This window comes from Delphinus delphis, chromosome 5 (assembly GCF_949987515.2).
Source record: "Delphinus delphis chromosome 5, mDelDel1.2, whole genome shotgun sequence".
In the NCBI taxonomy this organism is placed as follows: domain Eukaryota; kingdom Metazoa; phylum Chordata; class Mammalia; order Artiodactyla; family Delphinidae; genus Delphinus; species Delphinus delphis.
This window is the reverse complement of record NC_082687.1, coordinates 7,816,281-7,839,291: the sequence shown is the minus strand read 5'-3', so window position 1 is coordinate 7,839,291 and position 23,011 is coordinate 7,816,281. Positions and strand designations below refer to the sequence as shown.

General features: G+C 42.4%; 1 protein-coding gene across 6 annotated transcripts in view; it reads left to right on the top strand.

Annotated features, from left to right (window-relative positions):
- ABCG2 (ATP binding cassette subfamily G member 2 (JR blood group)) overlaps window positions 1–23,011 on the top strand; it is a 124,231-nt gene that overhangs the window by 84,337 nt on the left and 16,883 nt on the right. For all 6 annotated transcript variants that reach the window (XM_060011966.1, XM_060011967.1, XM_060011964.1 and 3 more), the window contains exons 2-9: window positions 1,777–1,998; window positions 9,315–9,374; window positions 11,668–11,782; window positions 12,377–12,529; window positions 15,439–15,596; window positions 17,738–17,889; window positions 19,865–19,969; window positions 21,273–21,523. In XM_060011966.1, coding sequence (XP_059867949.1) covers window positions 1,796–1,998; window positions 9,315–9,374; window positions 11,668–11,782; window positions 12,377–12,529; window positions 15,439–15,596; window positions 17,738–17,889; window positions 19,865–19,969; window positions 21,273–21,523 — 1,197 coding nt within the window. In that variant the 5' untranslated portion in view covers window positions 1,777–1,795. The remainder of the gene's footprint in view (window positions 1–1,776; window positions 1,999–9,314; window positions 9,375–11,667; window positions 11,783–12,376; window positions 12,530–15,438; window positions 15,597–17,737; window positions 17,890–19,864; window positions 19,970–21,272; window positions 21,524–23,011) is intronic.

Here is a 23,011-nt window from a genome sequence, read left to right as displayed (position 1 = left end):
TTACACAGGTCCTCTCCTGTAAATCACACAATCCTAGAGCACAAACAATTGTCAGTCTCCTTTTCACGGATAAGGTAACACTTTCAGAGGTTTAACGAACGTGTCTGTGGTCACTAGCGACCAGTGGGAAAGCCGCAACTTGAACTCGCTGCAAGCATCCCTAAAGCCCACACGTTCTCCACGCTCGTGGACTGCAGCTGGCGTTGGAAAGTCTTGCCTCTGTAGAAGGCCAGCTCCGGGGACTGGGAACCCCGCTCTTCACCGTTTTAACCAGCTGCCCAACGCAGCGCCTAACACAGGCGGGAACTCACGAAGGAGGCAGATTACCAGGGCCAGACCCACTGTGTAGACAGCTTTGCATCAACAGGTGCTTCACGTGGCGATTGCGGGAAATACCAAGAGGTGAAGCGTTCCGGCCTGACAGGGCCCACTGTTAACGGCACTCGCCCAACAGGTCCAGGCGGCGGTGCCCACTGGGCATCAGCTGGTGCTGACCCACCGGACCCGGAACCCGGCCCCGAGGCCGCCTGAAGTCTGGTGCTTGCTTTATTTATTTATTTATTTTTTAACATCTTTATTGGAGTATAATTGCTTTACAATGGTGTATTAGCTTCTGCTTTATAACAAAGTGAATCAGCTATACATATACCTGTATCCCTATATCCCCTCTCTCTTGCGTCTCCCTCCCACCCTCCCTATCCCACCCCTCTAGGTGGTCACAAAGCACTGAACTGATCTCCCTGTGCTATGCGGCTGCTTCCCACTAGCTATCTATTTTATGCTTGGTAGTGTATATATGTCCATGCCACTCTCTCACTTTGTCCCAGCTTCCCCTTCCCCCTCCCCGTGTCCTTAAGTCCATTCTCTAGTAGGTCCGCATCTTTATTCCCATCTTGCCCAAGTCTGGAGCTTTAAATTCAAATAAATCTCTCTTATCCCTGACTGCCTGGCCATCCCCCTTTTTGTAATAACTGTGTCATAGACTTAAACAAAAACGGGGTGATGGTGATCATGTGGTCTGTCCCTGATCTTGAGTCGTATCGTAATACACTTTTCAAGTCAGATCTAACTCCCGTTCATCTTTTTTCTGCTTCGTGAGTTTTGAGAAATGTTCATACTCTCCCTATTTACTTATTAGATGTTTAATTGACACCTAATTGGAGTGTATGTATTCAGAGTTGTGTCTGCCTCCCTAATATAGGTTTCAAGGTTGTTCTTATTGCTGTGATGTGGCCTATTTATTGGAAATGGAGCTATTTATTGCATTGAGGTTTACAATGGACTTGTTTAAAATTTTTAAAAGTATATTTCATTGAATCCTGTATATGCAAAATATTTTTACTTAAACATGTAATCAATATAAAAATGACCAATGAGGCATTTCCCATTAAAAATTTTTTGGTGTCTATTTAAAATTTAAATTGAGATATAATTGATACATAATATTATATTAGTTTCAGGCATACAACATAATGACTTAAAATTTGTATATACTGTGAAATGATCACCACAGTAAGTCTACTGAATGTCCATCACACACCAAAGTCACAAATTTTTTCTTCTTATGATGAGAACTTTTAAGATCTCTCTTAGCAACTTTCAGATATACAGTACGGTATTATTAGCTAGAGTCACCATGCTGCAGATTATATCCTCAGGACTTAACTTATTTTATAACTGGACGTTTGTACCAAAACCGAATTGTTTTAAGTGTACTCTTAACTACTGTTTACCGTCTCATTTACTGTCAACTTACTGTTGCTTTTCCCTCTCCAGAGAGGCAGAAACACTCCAGATGTCTTCCAGGAGTTACCAAGTTTCTGTCCCAATGTCCAAAAGAAACACCAATTGCATCCCGGAGACAACCTCCAATGACCTGAAGACGTTTACTGGAGGAGCTGTGTTAAGTTTTCATAACATCTGCTATCGAGTAACAGTGAAGAGTGGCTTTCTACTTCGTCGGAAAACAGTTGAGAAAGAAATACTAAAGAATATCAAGTATGTGCATGAACTTTTATTTAAATAGGTCCATTGACATGCAGTGAACCTGGCAGGTTTTGCTTATCGCAGATAAAGGTGTACAAGTCTATACAGATATACGGACACATGCTTTCATTTCATTTGGCTGTTTCATTAGTGAAACAGTTGGATCACATGTTAGGTGTATGTAAATGTGAGACAACTATAGCTTAGCTTAAGTTATGCTGTTGAAGTCCAAAGTGATAAGAGAATTTAGGATCCAAATTAATACACTTATTTATATTTTAGAATCCAAGTCAGCATAAAACTATGATTTTTGTTCTCCTCATCCAGTAACTAATTCATCACGTGGTGGTGGAGTGGGCTGTAGAGTGAGGGGAGAAATGGGCATTCAGATAGAATCTACTGGGTCCCAGGTATCTCTCTTTCATATATTATAGCCTTTAGGGTTTTCATGTTTTTCTGATTTCCAGAGAATTGAGCTGGATTCTACCTCTCTGTGGAGTAGGGAGTGAATCTAGGTTTGCTTAGGTAGCGTGGCCTATGTGTTTTGTTAATTTTTTTGTTTAATTGGGGAAATAATTATTCCTAGACAAAGGAAGCAACTTTTTCGGCTTTCCAAGCCTGGAGGAGTGGTTTTATAAGAGCCCTTTGGCCAGGTATGGCTACAAACCTATATGGAATCAGCCATTTCTCATATCATCTACATGCATTATATGGGACTGTGGTCTTTTCTGTTACTGGCAGCCAGCTGCTTCCAGAGGGCTGGGAGATGACAAATAGGGGAGAAAATTTTTGGATGTGGGTGGGGAAGAAACAATGGGGATCTGAGACTGGGTTGCTGGAAGCCAGGTGCTGTGCAGAACTAGATAGTATTTTCTCCATGCAGTAACAGACCGTCATGCCTGCTTCCTTGATGCTTTCTTGCGTAAAGAAACCCTGAGTATGAGAATAAGGTGAGGAATGGTAGACGAAAAGCTTTTATCTTTTGCCACATGCCTAGACTGGAGTCAACTGACCTTTCTGAAAAGCTGACAGGTTTTTTGTGGAGCATACTAATCAAGAAAAATGCTGGTCACTTCAGATTTTGTGCTGATAAGTGGAAGGTAACAGACGATTTGAGTATGTGCAGGTTGAATAAATTTAAAATATGTGCTGCTCGAGGGTTCGTTTACCTTGCTTATGTTTTAAAGCTAGTAATTAGTAACTTGATACAGTAACAGTGTCATCTGCTCAAGGCTTCGTAATGTTTTTATGATTCAGTGGTGTGTGTTTCAGCAACAGATGAGTTCACCCTTACATGCATTCCTAGGTTCATAAAAACTCAGTCAAATCTTGTAATCCTTTCAAATTTTACAGTTAAAAGGATACCAGGGGTCGTTTTTCTTGCTTACTCACATTTCTTATTTAGGCAGTAATGTTTCTTATCTTTTCCCCCATCTGCAGGCTTCAACTAAGTAGAGTTTCTGGGATGGGGAAAAGGGTGCTCTCATTTATCTTTTTTTTTTAAAATTAATTAATTAATTAATTAATTTTTGGCTGTGTTGGGTCTTCATTGCTGCGCGGGGGCTACTCTTTGTTATGGTGCGCGGGCTGCTCACCGCGGTGGCTTCTCTTGTTGTGGAGCATGGGCTCTAGGCACACGGGCTTCAGTAGTTGTGGCTCACGGGCTCTAGAGAACAGGCTCAGTAGTTGTGACGCATGGGCTCTAGAGTGCAGGCTCAATAGTTATGGCTCACGGGCTTAGTTGCTCCGCAGCATGTGGGAATCTTCCCAGACCAGGACTCGAACCCGTGTCCCTTGCATTGGCAGGCGGATTCTTAACCACTGCGCCACCAGGGAAGCCCTGTCTTCTTTTTGATTCATGTTTGATAACGCCATCAGCATTCAAAATAATAACTGTGGGGTTTCCCTGGTGGTCCAGTGGTCAAGACTCTGTGCTTCCACCGCAGGGGTTTCGGGTTCGGTCCCTGGTCGGGGAATTAAGATCCTGCGTGATGAGCAGTGTGGCCAAAAACAAACAAATGCTCATAAATTGTTAATTATTTTTAAAAAATAGTAACTGTATTCCAGAAAAGCTGATGAGAATCTTGATTTTTGTTTTTCCTTTGGACATTTTATAATCTCATTTGTAGAATGAATGTAGCATCTCATTTCCCTCTATGGGGGAAGAAGCTAGAACAAAATCTGACTCTGAGAATTCATAAGGGCGAGGTTTTGCTCCCTTATAAAAACTTCCTGTTATGCTTCGTTTGTCTCCATACCCAGCAGTTGAACTTTTTCTCACCAAAGCTGAAGATTTATAGAAAAAATGATCCATTCCAGTAGATGTGTGGATATCTTGACCTCTTCAGGGAAACTCATTATACTCTTTGGGGATTTTTTTAATTAATAATTTATCGTGAGATAATTTCAGATGTAAGCCTTGCAGGAACCTAACCCATTCACCTGTCAACATTTCACTGCATTTGTTCATCACTCTGTTGCTTTATATACCCATTGTCGTCAACGTTTTTCTGAACCAGGTGAGAGCCAGCTGTCCGTACGGTGCTCCAGTATTCCTGACTCCTCCAGTGCCTATTGTCTAGAAATAGGGACCCTCTCTTACATAGCCACTCAGTCATTGTCTGGGAGCAGCTCAGGGGAAGTGTAGCTTCGTGATGAGTGCGGTGGTGGGTCCTGTGAGCCCTTGGTCGGCCATGCTCTGCACAGAGCTGGCTGATCGTCACATGGTGTCTCTGCAGTCTCATCCAAGCTGGCTTATTTCTGTCCCACCCCCTAATCTCGGTCACCTGGTCATGTTGGTGTCTACCAGGCTTCTTTGCCATAATGGCACCATTTTCCCCTTTGTAAGTGATAAACATTGAGAGGAGAGATACTATGACATTATTCCGAAATCCCATTTCTCATTAAACTTCAACTGACCAGCTTGAGCTGCCATTGATGAGCCCTGCCTGAATCAGCAGGAACAATCTGATCTGGTAGTTAGTTGTTCACTATTTACCAGAAGGTGATTTTCTGTTTTCATCCATCTCTTCTATATGTATTAGTTTGCATGCTAATAAAAGGAAAAACTTTATTCATCATCTCTGTGTTCATTTATTTATATCAGTATAGACCCATGGATTTGTATTTTATTCAATAGCCTTCAACAGTAGTGGATTACTGTCATTATTTATCTTTTTTTCTTAAACTTATTTTATTTTATTTATTTATTTTTGGCTGCGTTGGGTCTTCATTACCGCACACAGGCTTTCTCTAGTTGTGGCGAGCAGGGGCTACTCTTCGTTGCGGTGCATGGGATTCTCATTGCGGTGGCTTCCCTTGTTGTGGAGCACGGGCTCTAGGCACGCGGGCTTCAGTAGTTGTGGCTCGCGGGCTCTAGAGCGCAGGCTCAGGAGTTGTGGCGCACGGGCTTAGTTGCTCCGTGGCATGTGGGATCTTCCCGGACCAGGGCTCGAACCCGTGTCCCGTGCATTGCCAGGAGGATTCTTAACCACTGCGCCACCAGGGAAGTCCTGTCATTATTCATCTTGATCTTTCTCTTGTTCCTGACTTGGTCAGTGGGAGACTTTCAAGATAGGTTCTGTATTTTGTTTTGTGTTTTAACTCATTCTTTTGACACATACTCTCATTCTTTGAATATTTTGTCGGCACAGCAAGAATTTTTGGACTCACTGTGTACTCACCCTGCGTCAGACCTGGGATCAGCTGATGTTCCTTTGTGTGGAGGATGGTATTTACAAACCAAGATCTGGGTGTTGGGAATGTTTGTTGCTATTAGGATCTTATAGCTTCTAGGCTTTCTCGGTGGACAGACCTAGGTAGGTACTGACTATATGTATGTTTCAATATACACACATGTGTGCTTATACACGTATCTAAAACTTTCTGTATCTGTGTATGTAGATGAAAACCCATGACTTCTCATTAATACGTCCTCCAATTTATATCTAACACTCCAAGGTTCTTTCCACATTTCCGTGTTTGTAAAACATCTTCTCAAAAAGTAAAGAACCTGGTTCTCGTTGTCTTTAATGTACTCATTGGTTTCCTCAATCAGTCTTCTTATTCCTCAGTGTACGCAGTCTCCTGCCCTTCCACCTGTTTCCTCTCCTCCTCCTACCTCCCTTTGCAGCCTGTGTTCTTGGGTGCTGGCATTGCTGCACCTCTACCCACTTTCATCACCTTCGCACTAAGAAGGGAAGCGGAAGTCTAATAGAAATGATGGACGTATTTGAACGTAAAATAACGAGTAGGGAATGTCACTAAGTTTTCTTTCTAGTCAGACTGTACCTATTTTCCATACACTTTTCCTACTTCTTAACATTTGTTTTTACTGAAAACATTTCTTTTGGTTTTCCTATAAGTAATTGTCATTTATGGAAATGTTGAGACTCACTTATTCAACAATTGTCCAGTGCCTATGGGGTGCTTGACCTTGTGCAAGATGCTAGTGACACAGATATGGCCTCTGTCCTGAGAAACCGTCTAGTCTAATGGGGGATTCAGACAACTAGAGTACCTCGCTGTGTCATTCTACTGTGATAGAAGGGTTAGGAGACACAGTGGACATCCCTAACCCTAAATCAGAGATTCAGGGGTGTGGGGAGAGAGAAGGTGAAGATTGTGTGCACGAGTGTGTGTGTGTAGGGGACAGTAGGGTAGGGTAGGGAGAGGCCATCCTCCAAGCATTGGGAATGGCATTGACTGCTCCTTTATAAACGGAGACCAAAGGATGAATCATTATCCACTAAAAAAGTAATACTTGTGATGTGACTCCTTTAGCTAGGTTTCACTTCGTGTGTCCAGTATTCAGGGGTCTTCCCTTGTAGACCCCTGTGCTACATACTTTTGGACGGAGGCTTAACACAAGATGACATAACTCTTGTTGGCAGGGTTTTACAGTCTAGCGAGGGGGACTTTGCTGCGTGTAAATGCTATAAAGCAGTGTATAAGGGTGGGAAATCGGCTTTGAGGGATGATAGTAGGACGGGGGGTAGGGTGGGGAGACAAGGGAATTGTAGACCATCGACTGCTTTTTCTGTGAAGGGCCTGGCCTGATGGTAGATATCTTCAGCTTTATGGGCCATCCATCTGTGGTACAACTACTCATCCCTGTCGTTGTAGCATGAAAGCAGCCACAGACAATAACGCAAATGAAGGAGTATAGCTCTGTTCCAGTAAGACTTTGTTTATGAAAACAGAAGACAGGTGACCAGCTGTCGTTTGCTGATCCCTGGTCTTGAATGTAAATTCCACAAGGGCTAGGACTTCGTTTTATTCTCAGCTCAGTCTCATGTCCTAGAAGAGTAATCTTGTTATACATAGTAGACATGAGATAACTGTGTTTAATGAATGAAGGGAGAATTAGCCGCTGCTCCAAACTGGAACTGTTGCAGCTGTAATTCTACACTGCTGTCGTTTTCTGTCATGCTAGGGCTTAGTGCCAAAGTAAACCCAACTGAGGGACCTGTAAAATTCTTTGTCTTAGAACGTTTACATTCAGTTTGGGATTAGTTATTTCGGATTGCTTGGTCTCGATTTGAGGAGATATTTCTAAAACCTGGAAAGGTTTTCTGACAGCAGAGTTTTAGTGAATAACAAGCTTGTATCTCGTGATTTTAGAAGCTGTTACTAGATAGCTACTGATAAAGAAAGTGCATCAAGAGCTATTGATAGATGCATCTTGAAAGTTCACCCAGCCATTAGCATGTCTTTTTTACATCTGTGGGGAAAGTCACTGAAAGAATAAGAGATTTTTCTGTTTTACACCTTGTTCCTGGTTTACCTAATTCATTTATTTTTGTTCAGTGTTTCAGCTAATGAGCAACGCGAAAGGTACATGTCACCCTAGCAGCAGCCATTTCACAGTTGTGATGATGCAAACACAATAGTCAGTAAGTGCTGAGGTCCTCCTGGATGGAAGCACCGGGGGTACTTTGTAAAGTTCATCACTTACAACAATTGTGTAATCATAGAATTGGCGTCTGTGAAAATCATGATCTGGGAATGGAATAGCCTTTGGCTTTGGACCATCCACTTGGAATAGATACCATTTTCTCTGTGGAATAAATTTTGATTTACCTACCAGTTCCAAAGAGAGATTGGATTTAGTCACCAGGGTTTTGAAAGGGCTTTTCAGGCCTCTATTTCATCACGCCTACATAACTGCGGAGGCCTTGCCCTTAATTTTCCTTTCTCCAGTCCATCCTCCTTAGTCATTCTACTGGCTACCGTTAGGATAAGTATTTGCTTTCTTCTTGAGACTCAACACAGTCAAAACTGCCTTAATTTTTTCTACCTTCTGCTTTCTTATTTTATTTTACTTTATTTTTGCGGTATGCAGGCCTCTCACTGCTGTGGCCTCTCCCGTTGCGGAGCACAGGCTCCGGACGCGCAGGCTCAGCGGCCATGGCTCACGGGCCCAGCCGCTCCGCGGCATGTGGGATCTTCCCGGACCGGGGCACGAACCCGTGTCCCCTGCATCGGCAGGCGGACTCTCAAGCACTGCGCCACCAGGGAAGCCCAGCCCTTCTGCTTTCTATCTGAATTTTCACCACCCTCCAACATCTGCTTAGTCTGTTTGGAAGCGTGCTGTGTGTACACCATGTCTATATATCCTTAAAGGTTGTCTCCTTTAGAAAGTGGCATCTACCACTTCTAAACGGAGAATTTTCCAGTCCACTTATCTCATACTTTACAAGGAAGAAGACGATATATCTTGAGAGTGTATGTTTTACTTTTCTAATTTGATTAAGAATTTTGTGAGGGGTAAGACTTGGTGATATTTTCTTTTTAACCCCCTGAGGTGCTTTATTCCAGCCATTGAATTTCTATTTCAGATATACTGTTTCTTTGTCTGACTAGATTTGTACAGTGAGAACACTTCTACTGGTGATTCTAGAAGTCCATTGACTTACTAACTGTGTAGACCGAGGTAGCAAGTCAGGTGACATGAAGATACTAGTCATCTGGTGTCACTCAGAACTTGTTAATGCACTTTACACCGTGAAAGAGGAGTAAGTGTAGCAGAGATGCTTCACCAGAGTCAGTTACATCAGGGAACCAGTGTGGAGAATAAGGGAGGGGAATTTAGAGGGACCCAAGTCATTTTTCTTATAAGTCCTGACTTGTGGTTAACATTCTTTGTGTGCAAGATTTTTGTTAATCGACGTTTCGGTTTCTTTTTCCTTTAACGGTTGATTTGTGGGGTTTTTTTTCCCCTGTCTATAATTTTATCAGCCTTCATTGAGTGTATTAAATGCAAACCCTAAATTAATAGAACTGGTTGTAAAGTGGTCCAATAACTTGATATCTTTCTGTATTTACAGTGGGATCATGAAACCTGGTCTCAATGCCATTCTGGGACCCACAGGTGGAGGCAAATCTTCGTGAGTATAACAGTATAAGTAAGATTTTTCTTTGTAGTTTTAGTGTGTGGTTTTTAATAAATTGGATTATGGTTGCCATAAATATTATGTCAGTTTCAGGTGTACTACATAGTGGTTTTTTTACATCTTTATTGGAGTATAATTGCTTTACAATGGTGTGTTAGTTTCTGCTTTATAACAAAGTGAATCAGTTATACATATACATATATCCCCATATCTCTTCCCCCTTGCATCTCCCTCCCTCCCACCCTCCCTATCCCACCCCTCTAGGTGGTCACAAAGCACCGAGCTGATCTCACTGTGCTATGCGGCTGCTTCCCACTAGCTATCTACTTTACATTTGGTAGTGTATATATGTCCATGCCACTCTCTCACTTCATCCCAGCTTACCCTTTCCCCTCCCCATATCCTCAAGTCCATTCTCTAGTAGGTCTGTGTCTTTATTCCTGTCTTACCCCTAGGTTCTTCATGACATTTTTTTTTAAAATTCCATATATATCTGTTAGCATCCAGTATTAGTCTTTCTCTTTCTGACTTACTTCACTCTGTATGACAGACTCTAGGTTCATCCACCTCACTACAAATAACTCAATTTCGTTTCTTTTTATGGCTGAGTAATATTCCATTGTATATATGTGCCACATCTTCTTTATCCATTCATCTGATGATGGACACTTAGGTTGTTTCCATCTCCTGGCTATTGTAAATAGAGCTGCAATGAACATTGTGGTACATGACTCTTTTTGAATTATGGTTTTCTCAGGGTATATGCCCAGTAGTGGGATTGCTGGGTCATATGGTAGTTCTATCTGTAGTTTTTTAAGGAACCTCCATACTGTTCTCCACAGTGGCTGTACCAGTTCACATTCCCACCAGCAGTGCAAGAGTGTTCCCTTTTCTCCACACCCTCTCCAGCATTTATTGTTTGTAGATTTTTTGATGATGGCCATTCTGACTGGTGTGAGATGATATCTCATTGTACTTTTGATTTGCATTTCTCTGATGATTAATGATGTTGAGCATTCTTTCATGTGTTTGTTGGCAATCTGTATATCTTCTTTGGAGAAATGTCTATTTACGTCTTCTGCCCATTTTTGGATTGGGTTGTTTGTTTTTTTGGTATTGATCTGCATGAGCTGCTTGTAAATTTTGGAGATTAATCCTTTTCGACATTTGACGTTTGCATTCCTTATGAATGATCACCATGATAAGTCTAGACATCTGTCCCCATATAAAGTTATTACAATATTATTGGCCCTGTTCCTTATGCTGTATGTTACATCCCCATGGCTTATTTATTTTATAACTGGAGATTTGTACCTCTTAAATCTCCTCCACCTATTCTTTTCTTTTTTAATTTTATTTATTTATTTTTGGCTACGTTGGGTCTTCGTTGCTGTGCTCGGGCTTTCTCTAGTTGCATCGAGCCGGGGCTACTCTTCATGGCGGTGTGCGGGCTTCTCATTGCAGTAGCTTCTTTTGTTGCAGAGCACGGGCTCTAGGCACGCGGGCTTCAGTAGTTGTGGCTCGCGGGCTCAGTAGTTGTGGCTCGCGGGCTCTAGAGCGCAGGCTCAGTAGCTGTGGCACACAGGCTTAGTTGCTCCACGGCATGTGGGATCTTCCCGGACCAGGGCTCAAACCCTTGTCCCCTGCATTGGCAGACGGATTCTTAACCACTGCACCACCAGGGAAGCCCCCCACCTCCAGTTTTAGTGTGCTTTTAAAGATCACTCTTATGTGAGCAGGTATTTCTTGAACATTTTCTGCATGTCTTGTCTGGTTCTAGTTGCTGTGGATAATGTGCAGTTGTGCTAGTTTGGGGTTCTGTCCTAAGGGCCAGGAAGGTCTTACTAGGTCAGCTTTACTAAGAGGACATGATAAGGTGATTGGCATATAGCTGTCAGCTATGAGTTGAGCTATGGAGAGGAAAAGGAAGGGGATACAATTGAAAGTCGGGACATGGAGCCAAAGACATCAGTGAAGGCTTGTGTCTTAGACAAAGGAGCACGTTACCTGCCTTGGCACGCCAGAGGTCAGACAGCCTGGAGGGCAGTTTGGGTAGTCTGTGCTGGATCAGCCAGCAGTGCTTTGCTTTCATGGTTTTGGGCTTTATTGTAGCATATAGTAAAAAAGAAGGAAGGTGAGATTCAAAATATAGCTATATGTTTAGTTGAACCATATAACTTCTTGGTCAGTTAATTTTCGAACTTGAGCAAAATTTGGATTCAGATTAGCTGAGAGGTAAAGCCTGAGTTGGAGGGAATAAATAACGATAACATATGTCTTTTTATAGGTTGTTAGATGTCTTAGCTGCAAGGAAGGATCCACATGGGTTATCTGGAGATGTTTTGATCAACGGAGCACCTCGACCTGCCAATTTTAAATGTAACTCAGGTTACGTGGTACAAGTAAGTATTTGTGGATTTGCATTTTAGATTTCTTCTGTTTCTGTATTGGCAAGTGCCTTGGCTAATGGTTGAGTGTGCTTCCAGTTGACTACGGGACATACTCGTAGAAACAACTTCTCTTCACACCAGCTTTTCATGATCTCCTGTAAAATTCAGGACAGTGTTAAATGAAAAGTCAGGGAGAATCTGGAATATGATCCTTGTGAGGGCAATGATATCAATTCTTGTTATCATATCATTTCTAAAAAACATTGCTGTTCTACTTTTTTCCTTTACCTTCACCTCTCTCCTTCACCTAGCTTAGAACAGTGTTTTGGCAAATCCTGGTATCAAGCAGTGTAGAAATGTTTGCTAGTAATGATCACAATTACCTGTGTTCTCTTTGGGTGTACAGGTAGGGAATGAAAATGATTTCATCAGGCTTTGCAGCTGTTATATGGAGTTAGTTGTAACTTGTATAATTGCAAGTATAATTCATTATTAGCTAGAACTTTCCTTGGGTATGTTATTTTTGTGGGTAAGTTACATATACCAAAGAGTGAGGGTATTAGAAAAGACCTGCTATGTCTTGTTAAAACGCCATTTTGCTTTAAGGATGATGTCGTGATGGGAACTCTGACAGTGAGAGAAAATTTACAGTTCTCAGCAGCTCTTCGGCTTCCAACAACTATGACAAATCATGAAAAAAATGAACGGATTAACATGGTCATTCAAGAGTTAGGTCTGGATAAAGTGGCAGATTCCAAGGTAATGTGGAAAATGTGTCGTAGCCCGCAAATCGGACTCACCTGTGTGGATAGTATAACTTGTTCAGAAGTTTTCTGTAACATGTATAGTAAAGAGTGGCTGCTTTCTGTAACCATGAGAAAAGTGACTACTTACTTGATATGAAGATGGAAGTTAACCAGGTTAAAAAACCTAAAAATGATTGAATCCTGGAAATGAAGTGTGGCCGTGTGGTCCAGTATGTGGAAGTGTTCTTTGCAAAGAACACATGGCCCTTTCTGTGTGATTACAGCCCTCGGTCTTCTCCCACCCTGATTGTTTGTCACGTCTCATTCCATGTCTTCACGCTAACTTTCCTTCTTCCTATTTTCTTTTCCCCTTTTAGCTGTCCTTCTTCTGTTCCTCCAGGGGACTTTGTTCCATTGCCTTTGAGAGGTACATTTCTGGAATTGGTACATGATGAAAATCCAAGGGTTCCTGCTCTGTATGTTTCACTTTGCTGCAGTTTGGCTTCCAGAGTTATATCCAGTCAAATTAGGGTTTATTTCTAATTTGTGTGGCATCCAAGTTGTTTTTCTAGAGCCTTTCTTTTGGCACTTTTGGCTTCCCTTCCTCCCTCCCTCCCTCACTGTCCCTCCCCCTTTCTTCTGCCAATATTTACTTACAGACTGGTATGTGCTGGGCTCTTTTAGATTTTTGAGATAAAAGTCGTGGGCAAGAGAGAAAAGTAACTCCCTTTGTGGGTTATACAGGATCGAGAAGAAGAAATGAAATGAACGAGTGAACTTTACAGTCGGTGACTAGGTATGAAAGCTTTGCTGGGAAAACACCTGAAGCTTTCCGTGAAGATGAGCTTTTTAGATTGTGATGGCCCTAGTCTAGTCCCCCCGTGATATCCTTTACGTAGACGTAACAAAGAATGGGGGTATCCTGCTGGCTGCTCTTTCATACGATACTTTCTGACATATTTTGCTGTAGTTTGTTTGGAAAAATAACTCTGAGATGCCACCAGTTTCCACTAAATTCTTCCTGTAAGCGACTGGGTTTTCCTTTGTGTTATAGCTCTGCTTATTGCTTGATTTTCTTCCCAATAAGGTATTTACCATTCTTTACCCTTAGGTAAAAGTTCTCTACCAACAGGCAGTTATCGCCCTAAGTTCCTTGCGTGGATTTCCAGAGAAAAATAAGCTGAAGGGAGTTGTTGACTTAGAATGTATTTATCTAATTCATTGAAGTACTTCATTTAAATTTTTTTACTTTTTATGAAATTTTAAGCATAACAAATGTAGAGAGTATAGTCTGATTACTCAGTTGTTACGGAGTCCAAGCTCGAACAGCTTGCTGCGTGACATCAGTAAATTGAGAGATGAGTTGTTGGGACAAGGAATAGCGACTTTATTTGGAAAGCCAGCAGACCAAGAGGATGGTGGACTCTTGTCCCAAAGAACCATCTTACCTAAGTTAGAATTCAGGCTTCTTTTATACTAAAAGGGGAGGGAGTTGGTTGGTTGGTTGCTGTTGCAGACTTCTTCCCGTTGGAATCCTTTGTTCTTGCAGCTGTCCATGTGGATCTGGTCACAATGTTCCCATAAACGTCCAACAAGACAAATGTTATTCTCTGCCCTGTAACTTTTTATCTCTATGTAAATGGAAAAGTGGTACACCTTGAAAGGTCAGAGCCTTGACAATGGGCTATCCTGTATATTTCAGGCTCTAGGCAACATTCTTTCATAAAGGGTGCAGAGCCAGCATGACTAAGCACGGGCAGCAGAGCACAAAGGTTAGCGCTAAAGGAGTAGATTCAATATGGAGTCAGGTTTGTTTTTCTCTGTTACATAGTGATGATATGATTGTAGTATACTTAATATAATGGCACAATTACTAATAACATTTACCTAGATTTCCCAGTTGTTAATCTTTTCCCATAATGACTTCAGCTTCTTTTCTCTGAAGTATTTTAAAGAAAGTTGTAAATTTCATGACATTTCACTCTTGAATACTGATTATGCGTCTTAAAAAAAAAGATATTTACCTACATTACCACAATACCGTTATCAACTAACAGAATTGACGGTGTGTTAATCTCAGCTCTGTGGAGCCATATTCACTCACATTTCCCCATGTCGCCTCCAGAATGTCTGGCACAGCTCAGTTGTTAGAGGGTCCAGTCAAGGGCATGAACAGCACGCACTTACTATCTCTTTGAAGACTCTTAATATAAGGATTATTTCCTATCTCCTTTCTCCCCCAAAACCTTTCTGGTCCCCTACCACACAGGGACACTGACTAGTTGAAAGGCCCAGCCAGTTACCCTGTAGAATAGTCTACCTTCTGAATTTGTCTGAAAGAATAAGCCGGGAATTCTGCGGCAAGTTAGGGTACGGGAGGGCTCAATTTGGTAAACCTCATGGTGATTTAAGAGATGCTAATGTGGTGTGATAGAAAGTGAACTTTCCTAGCTGCCCAGCTGCACTGAGGACTTTGGGTGGGGCGGGGGCAGGGAAGGGGGCGTCAGGAGGCTGTAAGAAAGACTAACAAATTATAGATGCTTTCAGCAGCTTTTCTACTCCTGTCTTCAGCTCCCGTTTTGGTCTGTGGCTTCACTCTGTCAGGGCCATATTTCTTAGTGTTCTGGCTTAACTGCCTTAAGATGAAATATATGGCTTGATGAGAAACATATAGAACTGTTAAAAGCATGGGTTTCATATCAGGCTTAGCCACTTACCAGCTCTGACCTGAGCCTCAGTTTACTCTTCAAATTAAAGAGAAACCTACCTCTTTGCCCACATAGTCGTTTATTTGCTGTTCAGAATAAATGAGGATAATGAGATAAAGTGCCTCTTATAGGGTTGTCACATACATGTCGGGAGCTCAACAAACGATAATGGCTGTGGGTTTTATTGTTAATAACAATAATATCTGTGCTTTAGGTGGGAACTCAGTTTATCCGTGGTGTGTCTGGAGGAGAAAGAAAAAGGACTAGTATTGCAATGGAGCTTATTACTGATCCCTCCATCTTGTTCCTGGATGAGCCCACAACTGGCTTAGATTCCAGCACGGCAAATGCTGTCCTTTTGCTTCTGAAGAGGTAAACGCTAGGGGAACATTATTCTTTCATTCATCCAATATATGGTGACCTACTGTGTACCAGGTGTTATTCTTGGTGCAAGGGACTCAGCAGTAAGTGCCACAGACAAAAATTTCTTCCTTCTTTGTTGGAGGGAAACAGTCAATGAACAAATGGAAGTGTTGTATGAAAAATGAAGCAGGCTAAGAGAGTAGCAAAAGATGGCTGTGGTGGGATAGAGGTGCTGTATCACATATAGGATGGTCAGGGAAGACCTCAACGAGGTGACGCTTGAGTTGGGAGCAAGGGAGCGAGACCTGGATATATGGGAGAAGAGAGTTCTAGTGGAAGGGAACAGCTGTGGCCCTGCGGCAGAGCGTGCCTGCTGATGTGTTTGGAACCCAGTGACCTCAGGAGGGGTGGGGACTCTTATTGATGACTTTGCTCAAGCTGCCATAACCTAGTACCGCAGACTGGGTGGTTAGCTTAAAACAGAAGTTTAGTTTTTCAAATTTTTGGAGGCTATATGTCTAAGATCAGGGAGTTGGCAGGATTGTTTCTTCTGAGGCCTCTCTCCTTGGCTTGTAGATAGCTGTCTTCTCTCTGTGTCCTTACTGTATCTTCCCGTGGTGTGTCTGTGTCCCAGTCTCCTCTTCCTTTAAGGACACTGGTCCTTATTGGATTGTGGCACCCACATGACCTTATTTAACCAAAATTACCTCTTTAAAGACCCTATCTCCAAATACAGTTATATTCTGAAGTGCTGGGGGTTAGGACTTCAACATGAATTTTGGGGACACACAGTTCAGTCCATAACAGTTAGAACGGGACATGAGATGGAATTGAGTGGGTGGCAGATTATATAGACTGTAGGCTGCTATAAGAGCTATGGTTTTTAATGTCTCTAGGGGACATGGGAAGCTTTCAGAGAGTTTTAGAATGGAGGACTGGCAACTGTCTGGAGAAAAGGCTGTATAATTGGGCAAGGGTGAGTGGCAGCAGTCTGGTCAGGAGGCTGTTTTATTAGCTCGTTTGAGGGCACCCTCAGCTACTTCTATTCCACTTTGTATTGAAATGATTGGTCTGTTGGCCTGTCATCTTTGAGGCAGAACAAACTTTCTTGGCTAGCATATAGTAAGTGCTTAGAAAATGCTTGAATTGATGTGATTCTTCTCATAAAGTGTTTTCAATAATACCAGATTTTGAATAGTGATTTTGGCCTTTGTTTCTTCTACCCATAAGTAGTAACTCCTGTATAAAGATAGGAGTTACTGTCTTTTGGCCATGGTATTAGACCAGGGATCAACTCCCAGCCCTGCTCCTTCTAACAGTGACACTTGGAGCCATTGCTTAATTCTCTAAGCCTTATCTGATATAGAACAGTAATAATTATTATTGGTACTGCCTCATAACAATATTGTGTAAATTTAGATGAGGTCATCTATAAAGTATTTAGCAAAGATCTAGTCAGTACTCAGTAATGTTAATTGTATTATTAGGGCAGAAGAATGAAAACCAGTTCCTAAAGAGCCAGAAGTCTTAAATGATCAATGAGGATGGGGCATATGACCATTGTTTTAATATTTAGTTCATAATAAGTTTTAAAACTTGAGTGTACTTACAAATTACCTGGGTGCTAGTTAAAAATAGGGTCCCATAGACCCAATAGGTCTGAGTAGACTGTCCAGGGATCTGTATTTTTTTTTTTTTGCGGTACGTGGGCCTCTCACTGTTGTGGCCTCTCCCATTGCGGAGCACAGGCTCCGGATGCACATGCTCAGTGGCCATGGCTCACGGGCGCAGCCGCTCCGCAGCATGTGGGATCTTCCCGGACCGGGGCACGAACCTGTGTCCCCTGCATCGGCAGGCGGACTCTCAACCACTGCGCCACCAGGGAAGCCCAGGGATCTGTATTTTTAATTAATATTCTGATTGATTCTAGACTACCCATGGAACACCCTTTAGAAACTGTAGTGTTTCATGAAAGCACTGAATTTACATTCTCTACCTATCAGACAGATAATATGAGATGAGAATTTAGTAAGAGAAAATCAAGTTGGAAGAGGAACAAATGATCTAAAGGCAGGAATAATAAAATACGTTGCCAAGAAACGCAAGTTTCAGATGTTTAATGACTCGTTATCTCCTCACTTTTAATTCAGGATGTCTAAACAAGGACGGACAATCATCTTCTCCATTCATCAGCCTCGTTATTCCATCTTCAAGTTGTTTGATAGCCTTACCTTGTTGGCCTCAGGAAGATTAATGTTCCACGGGCCTGCTCAGGAGGCCTTGGGTTACTTTGCATCCACTGGTATGGTTGACTTCTTTATGAAGTAAGATCCTTCATTAATAGTATCCTAAAGGAGAACAAAGGGGTCACCTGGAGTGCTGTTTCATCTTTGAGTAGATACACCATGGTTTCCACTACTCCGAAACATCTTCAGTTAGTTTAGTGCTAGTTCTTCACTCTGCAGTGCCAGCTTGTTGTTTAGGTATCTTTTTCTGTCCTGTTTGAGTGTGTGTGTGAGTGTGAGTGTGTGTGTATTTCTGCTGGGTCTGTATCTGTTCTCCTTCTCAGTTCTGGTGACCTTTCCCTAACAGTTCAATACATAGATTGGTCTCATAGCCAGTTATCTGTCAGTTGAATATTCTTGGAAAGGCCTAATGTCCCTACAGTATTTGTCTTCTTGACCATGATAGAGATTAGGCTTTACCATGTTTTTCCCTTACATGGGATGTTGATCTACCTTGATTGGGGGTTCGTGGAGATGCTACTTAATTTTCTAGTAACATTAGATTGCGGATTTAGCGTGTGTGTGAATTACCTGTCGATATAATGGCTAGTCGTAAATCTGACTTCAATGGGCCAACATTCTGATGGCTCTGGACTGCCTGGTTCTGTTTAAATGGAAATATGTCATTTTTTGGTGACTTACGCAATCTGCTTCATCTTAGAGATCCTTGGATATGATTATAGATGATGCTCCACGAACTCAGATATAGTTTTAAGTATTTGCTAACCACATTTTAAAATGTTTTGGTTTAATCTCTATCATTTAAAACTAAGAAGCCTTGCATGGGTCTAGGGAGTTTAGGGGGGCTGAACCTAAGGATCAGACTACAGGCCAAGCTGAGTTCAGATAATCGTGTTGCTTCTGAGTCTGAGCTCATGCTGTTTGCTGCACGACAGGCCGGTATAGCAGGAGATGAGTCGTTGGGACAAGGAATAGAGACTTTTTTCGGAAAGCCAGCAGACCGAGAAGGCGGTGGACAACTGTCCCAAAGAACTATCTTCCCCATGTTAGAATTCATGCTTCTTTTATACTAAAAGGGAAGGGGGTGTGGCTGGTTGTTGAAAACTTCTTAGTGTCGGAATCCTCTGTTCTTGCAGCTGTCCATGTAGGTCTGGTCGTGGTGTTCCTGTAAACCTCCAACAAGACAAACGTTATTCTCTGTTCTGCAACTTTTTATCTCTATATGAATGGAAAAGTGTTCTACCTTTAAAGATCAGACCCTTGAGAATGGGCTATCCTGAATATTTCAGGCTATAGGCAACATTCTTAACTTGTAGCAGAAGCAATAGAATACAAAGGTTAAAGTAAAAGAAACAGATCCAATATGGAGTCAGATTTGCTCTTCCCTATTACAGTGCCACAAGAAGTCAAGGTAAGCATTCAGCTGTGCTGTGCCAGCCACATTCTCTTGAGAATGATGTTCTGGTGATTTGTTCTCTATATTGGAATTACAGGAGCATAGCAGAGGCCCATTTGGACCTGAGTTTAATAGGGGCAAAAGCAATCATTGCTAAAGTGGGTACTGGCATTCTAGCAGTCCCCAGGTGAACTTGGAGAGCAGAACATACCCCAGGCCTCTCCCAAACACCGTCCTGCTCTGCCTTAGCTGGCTTTAAGGAACGTTAGTTCTTCTATAGCTTTTTTTTTTTTCTTGGACTTATATCTAGATTTCTGAAGAAGTTCTGATTAGCACCAGAGCATATTGATAGCTGTTTCAGGTCTCCTGAATTGTAATGCGTAAGGACCAAGCACTAACAGAAGACTTGCTAAGAGTCCAAGGTTGGTGTGGAGTGTGCTGTTTTGTGAAGAGTCAGAAAACTGTTGAAATACTGTGCGATTAAAAGGAAGCGGTAAATTAGTGAGGGGAGAAGAGAGAAGAAAAGAGGGAGAAATTGTTAGATCCTGTCTCTCCCAGCAACGCCTCCCTCACCCACTGAGTCTTTATTTCCCAAGACTGTCACGTTTGTGTACCTGAGTTACCTTCTCTTGCAGGTTACCACTGTGAGCCCTACAATAACCCTGCAGACTTCTTCCTGGACGTCATTAATGGAGACTCCTGTGCTGTGGTGTTAAACAGAGAAGACACAGACGGTGAAGGTAAGCAGACGTGTTGAGAGTCACAGATTATTGCCTAATTGAGTTGGATGAAGCTTAGCCACGTGGTAGCTCACTAAAACGTGGCTGTGTGAATTTACATCAGCGCTGTCCTCTGATTACTGGTTGTCCCAGTTTGTTTGGCTGCTGTAACAAAAATACCATAGACTGGGTGGTTTAAACAATAAACATGTATTTCTCACAGTTCCGGAGGCTGGAAGTCCAAGATCAAGGTGCCAGCAGATTCGGTGTCTGTTGAGGACCTGCTGCCTGGTTCATAGATGAGCGACCATATTATTGCCTCCTCATGTGGTGGGAGTGCGGAGGGAGCCCTCTGGGGCCTCTTTCATAAGGGTACTAATCCCACTCCTGAGGGGTCCACCCTCGTGACCTAATCATCCCTCAAAGGCCTTGCCTTCAGATACCATCACACTGGGGATTGGGTTTCAGCATTTGAAGTTTGGGGGCACACAAACATTCAATCTCATAGCATCAGTCAACACAGATTTTGTTGTCTGTGAGAGTGCTGTTTTTTTTTTTTTTTTAACATCTTTATTGGGGTATAATTGCTTTACAATGGTGTGTTAGTTTCTGCTTTATAACAAAGTGAATCAGTTATACATATACACATGTTCCCATACCTCTTCCCTCTTGCGTCTCCCTCCCTCCCACCCTCCCCATCCCACCCCGAGAGTGCTGTTTTTGATTTAATCTGTAAATGAGCATTTATAGGATGGTGTCAGTTCTAAGGGCAGTTGCCATTTTTTAAAAAGTGCCCATTGTTTACATAGTGGCCCCTTGGTATCCATGGGGGATTGGTTTCAGAACTCCCCCCTCCCCCCCTCCGCAGATAACAGAATCCAAGTGTGCTCAGGTCCCTTACAGTAGGCCCTCCCTATCCCCTGGGTTCAACGTCTGTGGATACCGAGGGCCAACTGTAGAGTGTTTTGAAATAAGAAACTTGACAGTTTATGCATTTGCACATTGTAAAAAGCGAAGACCAGGTTTTTTATTAGGAATTATAACTCCATATGGTGAGAAGTCTATCTTAAAAGATTTAGGGTCCAAATGTCATAATTAGGAAAAGATCAGTGAGTTTGCTGTATCCGTAAGTTGACGGAAGTAGGCCAATTTACTCTGTTTTTCTACTTTGTAAAGCAGTGACAGCTCTCATAACTTTTTATACTCAAGCTTTAGAATTAAGGTACTAGGGAAGACTCTAAGAAAGGGGTTACAGAAAAATGGACTAAATCAGCTGTTATTTTGTTAAGAATGTTTCCCTTCTTTATCCACTTTTATTCCAAAGCCAAGGAGACTGAAGAGCCTTCCAAGACAGATACTCCACTCATAGGAAAATTAACTGAGTTTTATGCCAACTCCTCCTTGTTCAAGGAAACAAAAGCTGAGTTAGAGCAACTCTCAGGGGGTCAGAAAAAGAAGAAGATTTCAGTCTACAAGGAGATCACCTATGCCACCTCCTTCTGTCATCAGCTTAGATGGATTTCCAGGCGTTCATTCAAAAACTTACTGGGTAATCCCCAGGCTTCTATAGCTCAGGTAACGTGGCAGAGTCTTCTAATTATGCTGTAAAATACTCATTTGGGGGCGTTAGGTTCTGATACAGTCTATTTTAGGATATGCTTACCTTCTACCCACACTTTTATGTATTTGTTTATCCCCATTCCATTTGGGGTATAGAAACAAGTAAAACCCAATTAAGTTTTTACTTACAGAAGATTTTTTTTTTTTAATCTTTTTTTTTTTTTTTTGCGGTACGCGGGCCTCTCACTGTTGTGGCCTCTCCCGTTGCGGAGCACAGGCTCCGGATGCGCAGGCTCAGTGGCCATGGCTCACGGGCCCAGCCGCTCCGCGGCATGTGGGATCCTCCCGGACCGGGGCACGAACCCACATCCCCTGCATCGGCAGGCAGACTCTCAACCACTGCGCCACCAGGGAAGCCCAGAAGATTTCTTTTTTAATGGGTTGTTTTCTTTGGACTGTCTAATTCAGAATTTTGGACAATTTAGACAAGCTGTAATGGATCATCTTTGTAGAAAAAAATTTTTTTTTCATAAATTGTGAAGTAAAGGAAACGTTTGACCACATCTGGGGTTTTCTGGTGGCCGCACACGTTCATTTCCTGATGCATTCAACAAGTTCTTACTGATCACGTGCTGCATCTTGGAGCTTGTACACAGCAGTGAACAAAGTGGGCGGAAATAAAATCCCTGCTCTCGTGGAGCTTGTTTCCTTATGAGGAGAGACGGAGGATCAATTCATATAGCAATAAGATATATAGCATGTCAGGTGGTAAAAAGGGCTAGGAAGAGAGTTTAAGCAGAGAAGTGGAGAAAGGAAGAGAAAGAGAGAAGGAAGGGAAGGACGGAGAGAGGAGGAGCAAGGGAAGGGGTTGGTTTGCATCTTACGTCAGGTGGAAAGTGGCCAGGGAAGCTTTCAGCTCAGTGTCATGTCCCTGAGGGCTGTAGGGCTGACCACTGTCTGCGCAAGGAGCCCGTGTGCAAATGCTGTTCCTTATGAGCGACCTTCCTCGTGGAGGGCTTCTGATCTTAGGAGAGCGCTGGACACCTAAAACAGCATGAGGTTAACGCAGAGGTAGCAAGCCGGCTTGAATTCCGTTCAGTAAGGCTCCACTGTCAGACTGACTTTCTCTTAAGCTGAAATCATGTTCTTTTTCTCTTTCGGCTGACTCCGTTGATAGTTGTTGAGAATTACTCCTTCATGATTCTTCCGTTATTCTTAAGCCCTCTGTCATCCAAAATCCTCCTGTTCCCAGTTCATTGGTCCATCCTTTCTAAGGAAGTCAGTTTAGCCAGTTATTTTGGGGTTGGCCGATTTTATTATCACTGAACTTCTGCCAAGTGCTAAAAGATGGCATGTTGTCGTCTCCAGTGAAACATCACTGACTTCTTACCACACGTGCACCATCATTTTCGTACCGCAGTACTGTCGCCTCCTAAGTATTAATGCCGAGAGCCTATATCCCTCTTTGAGACATACTGCTAATTGCTCCAAACAGTTTTGTAC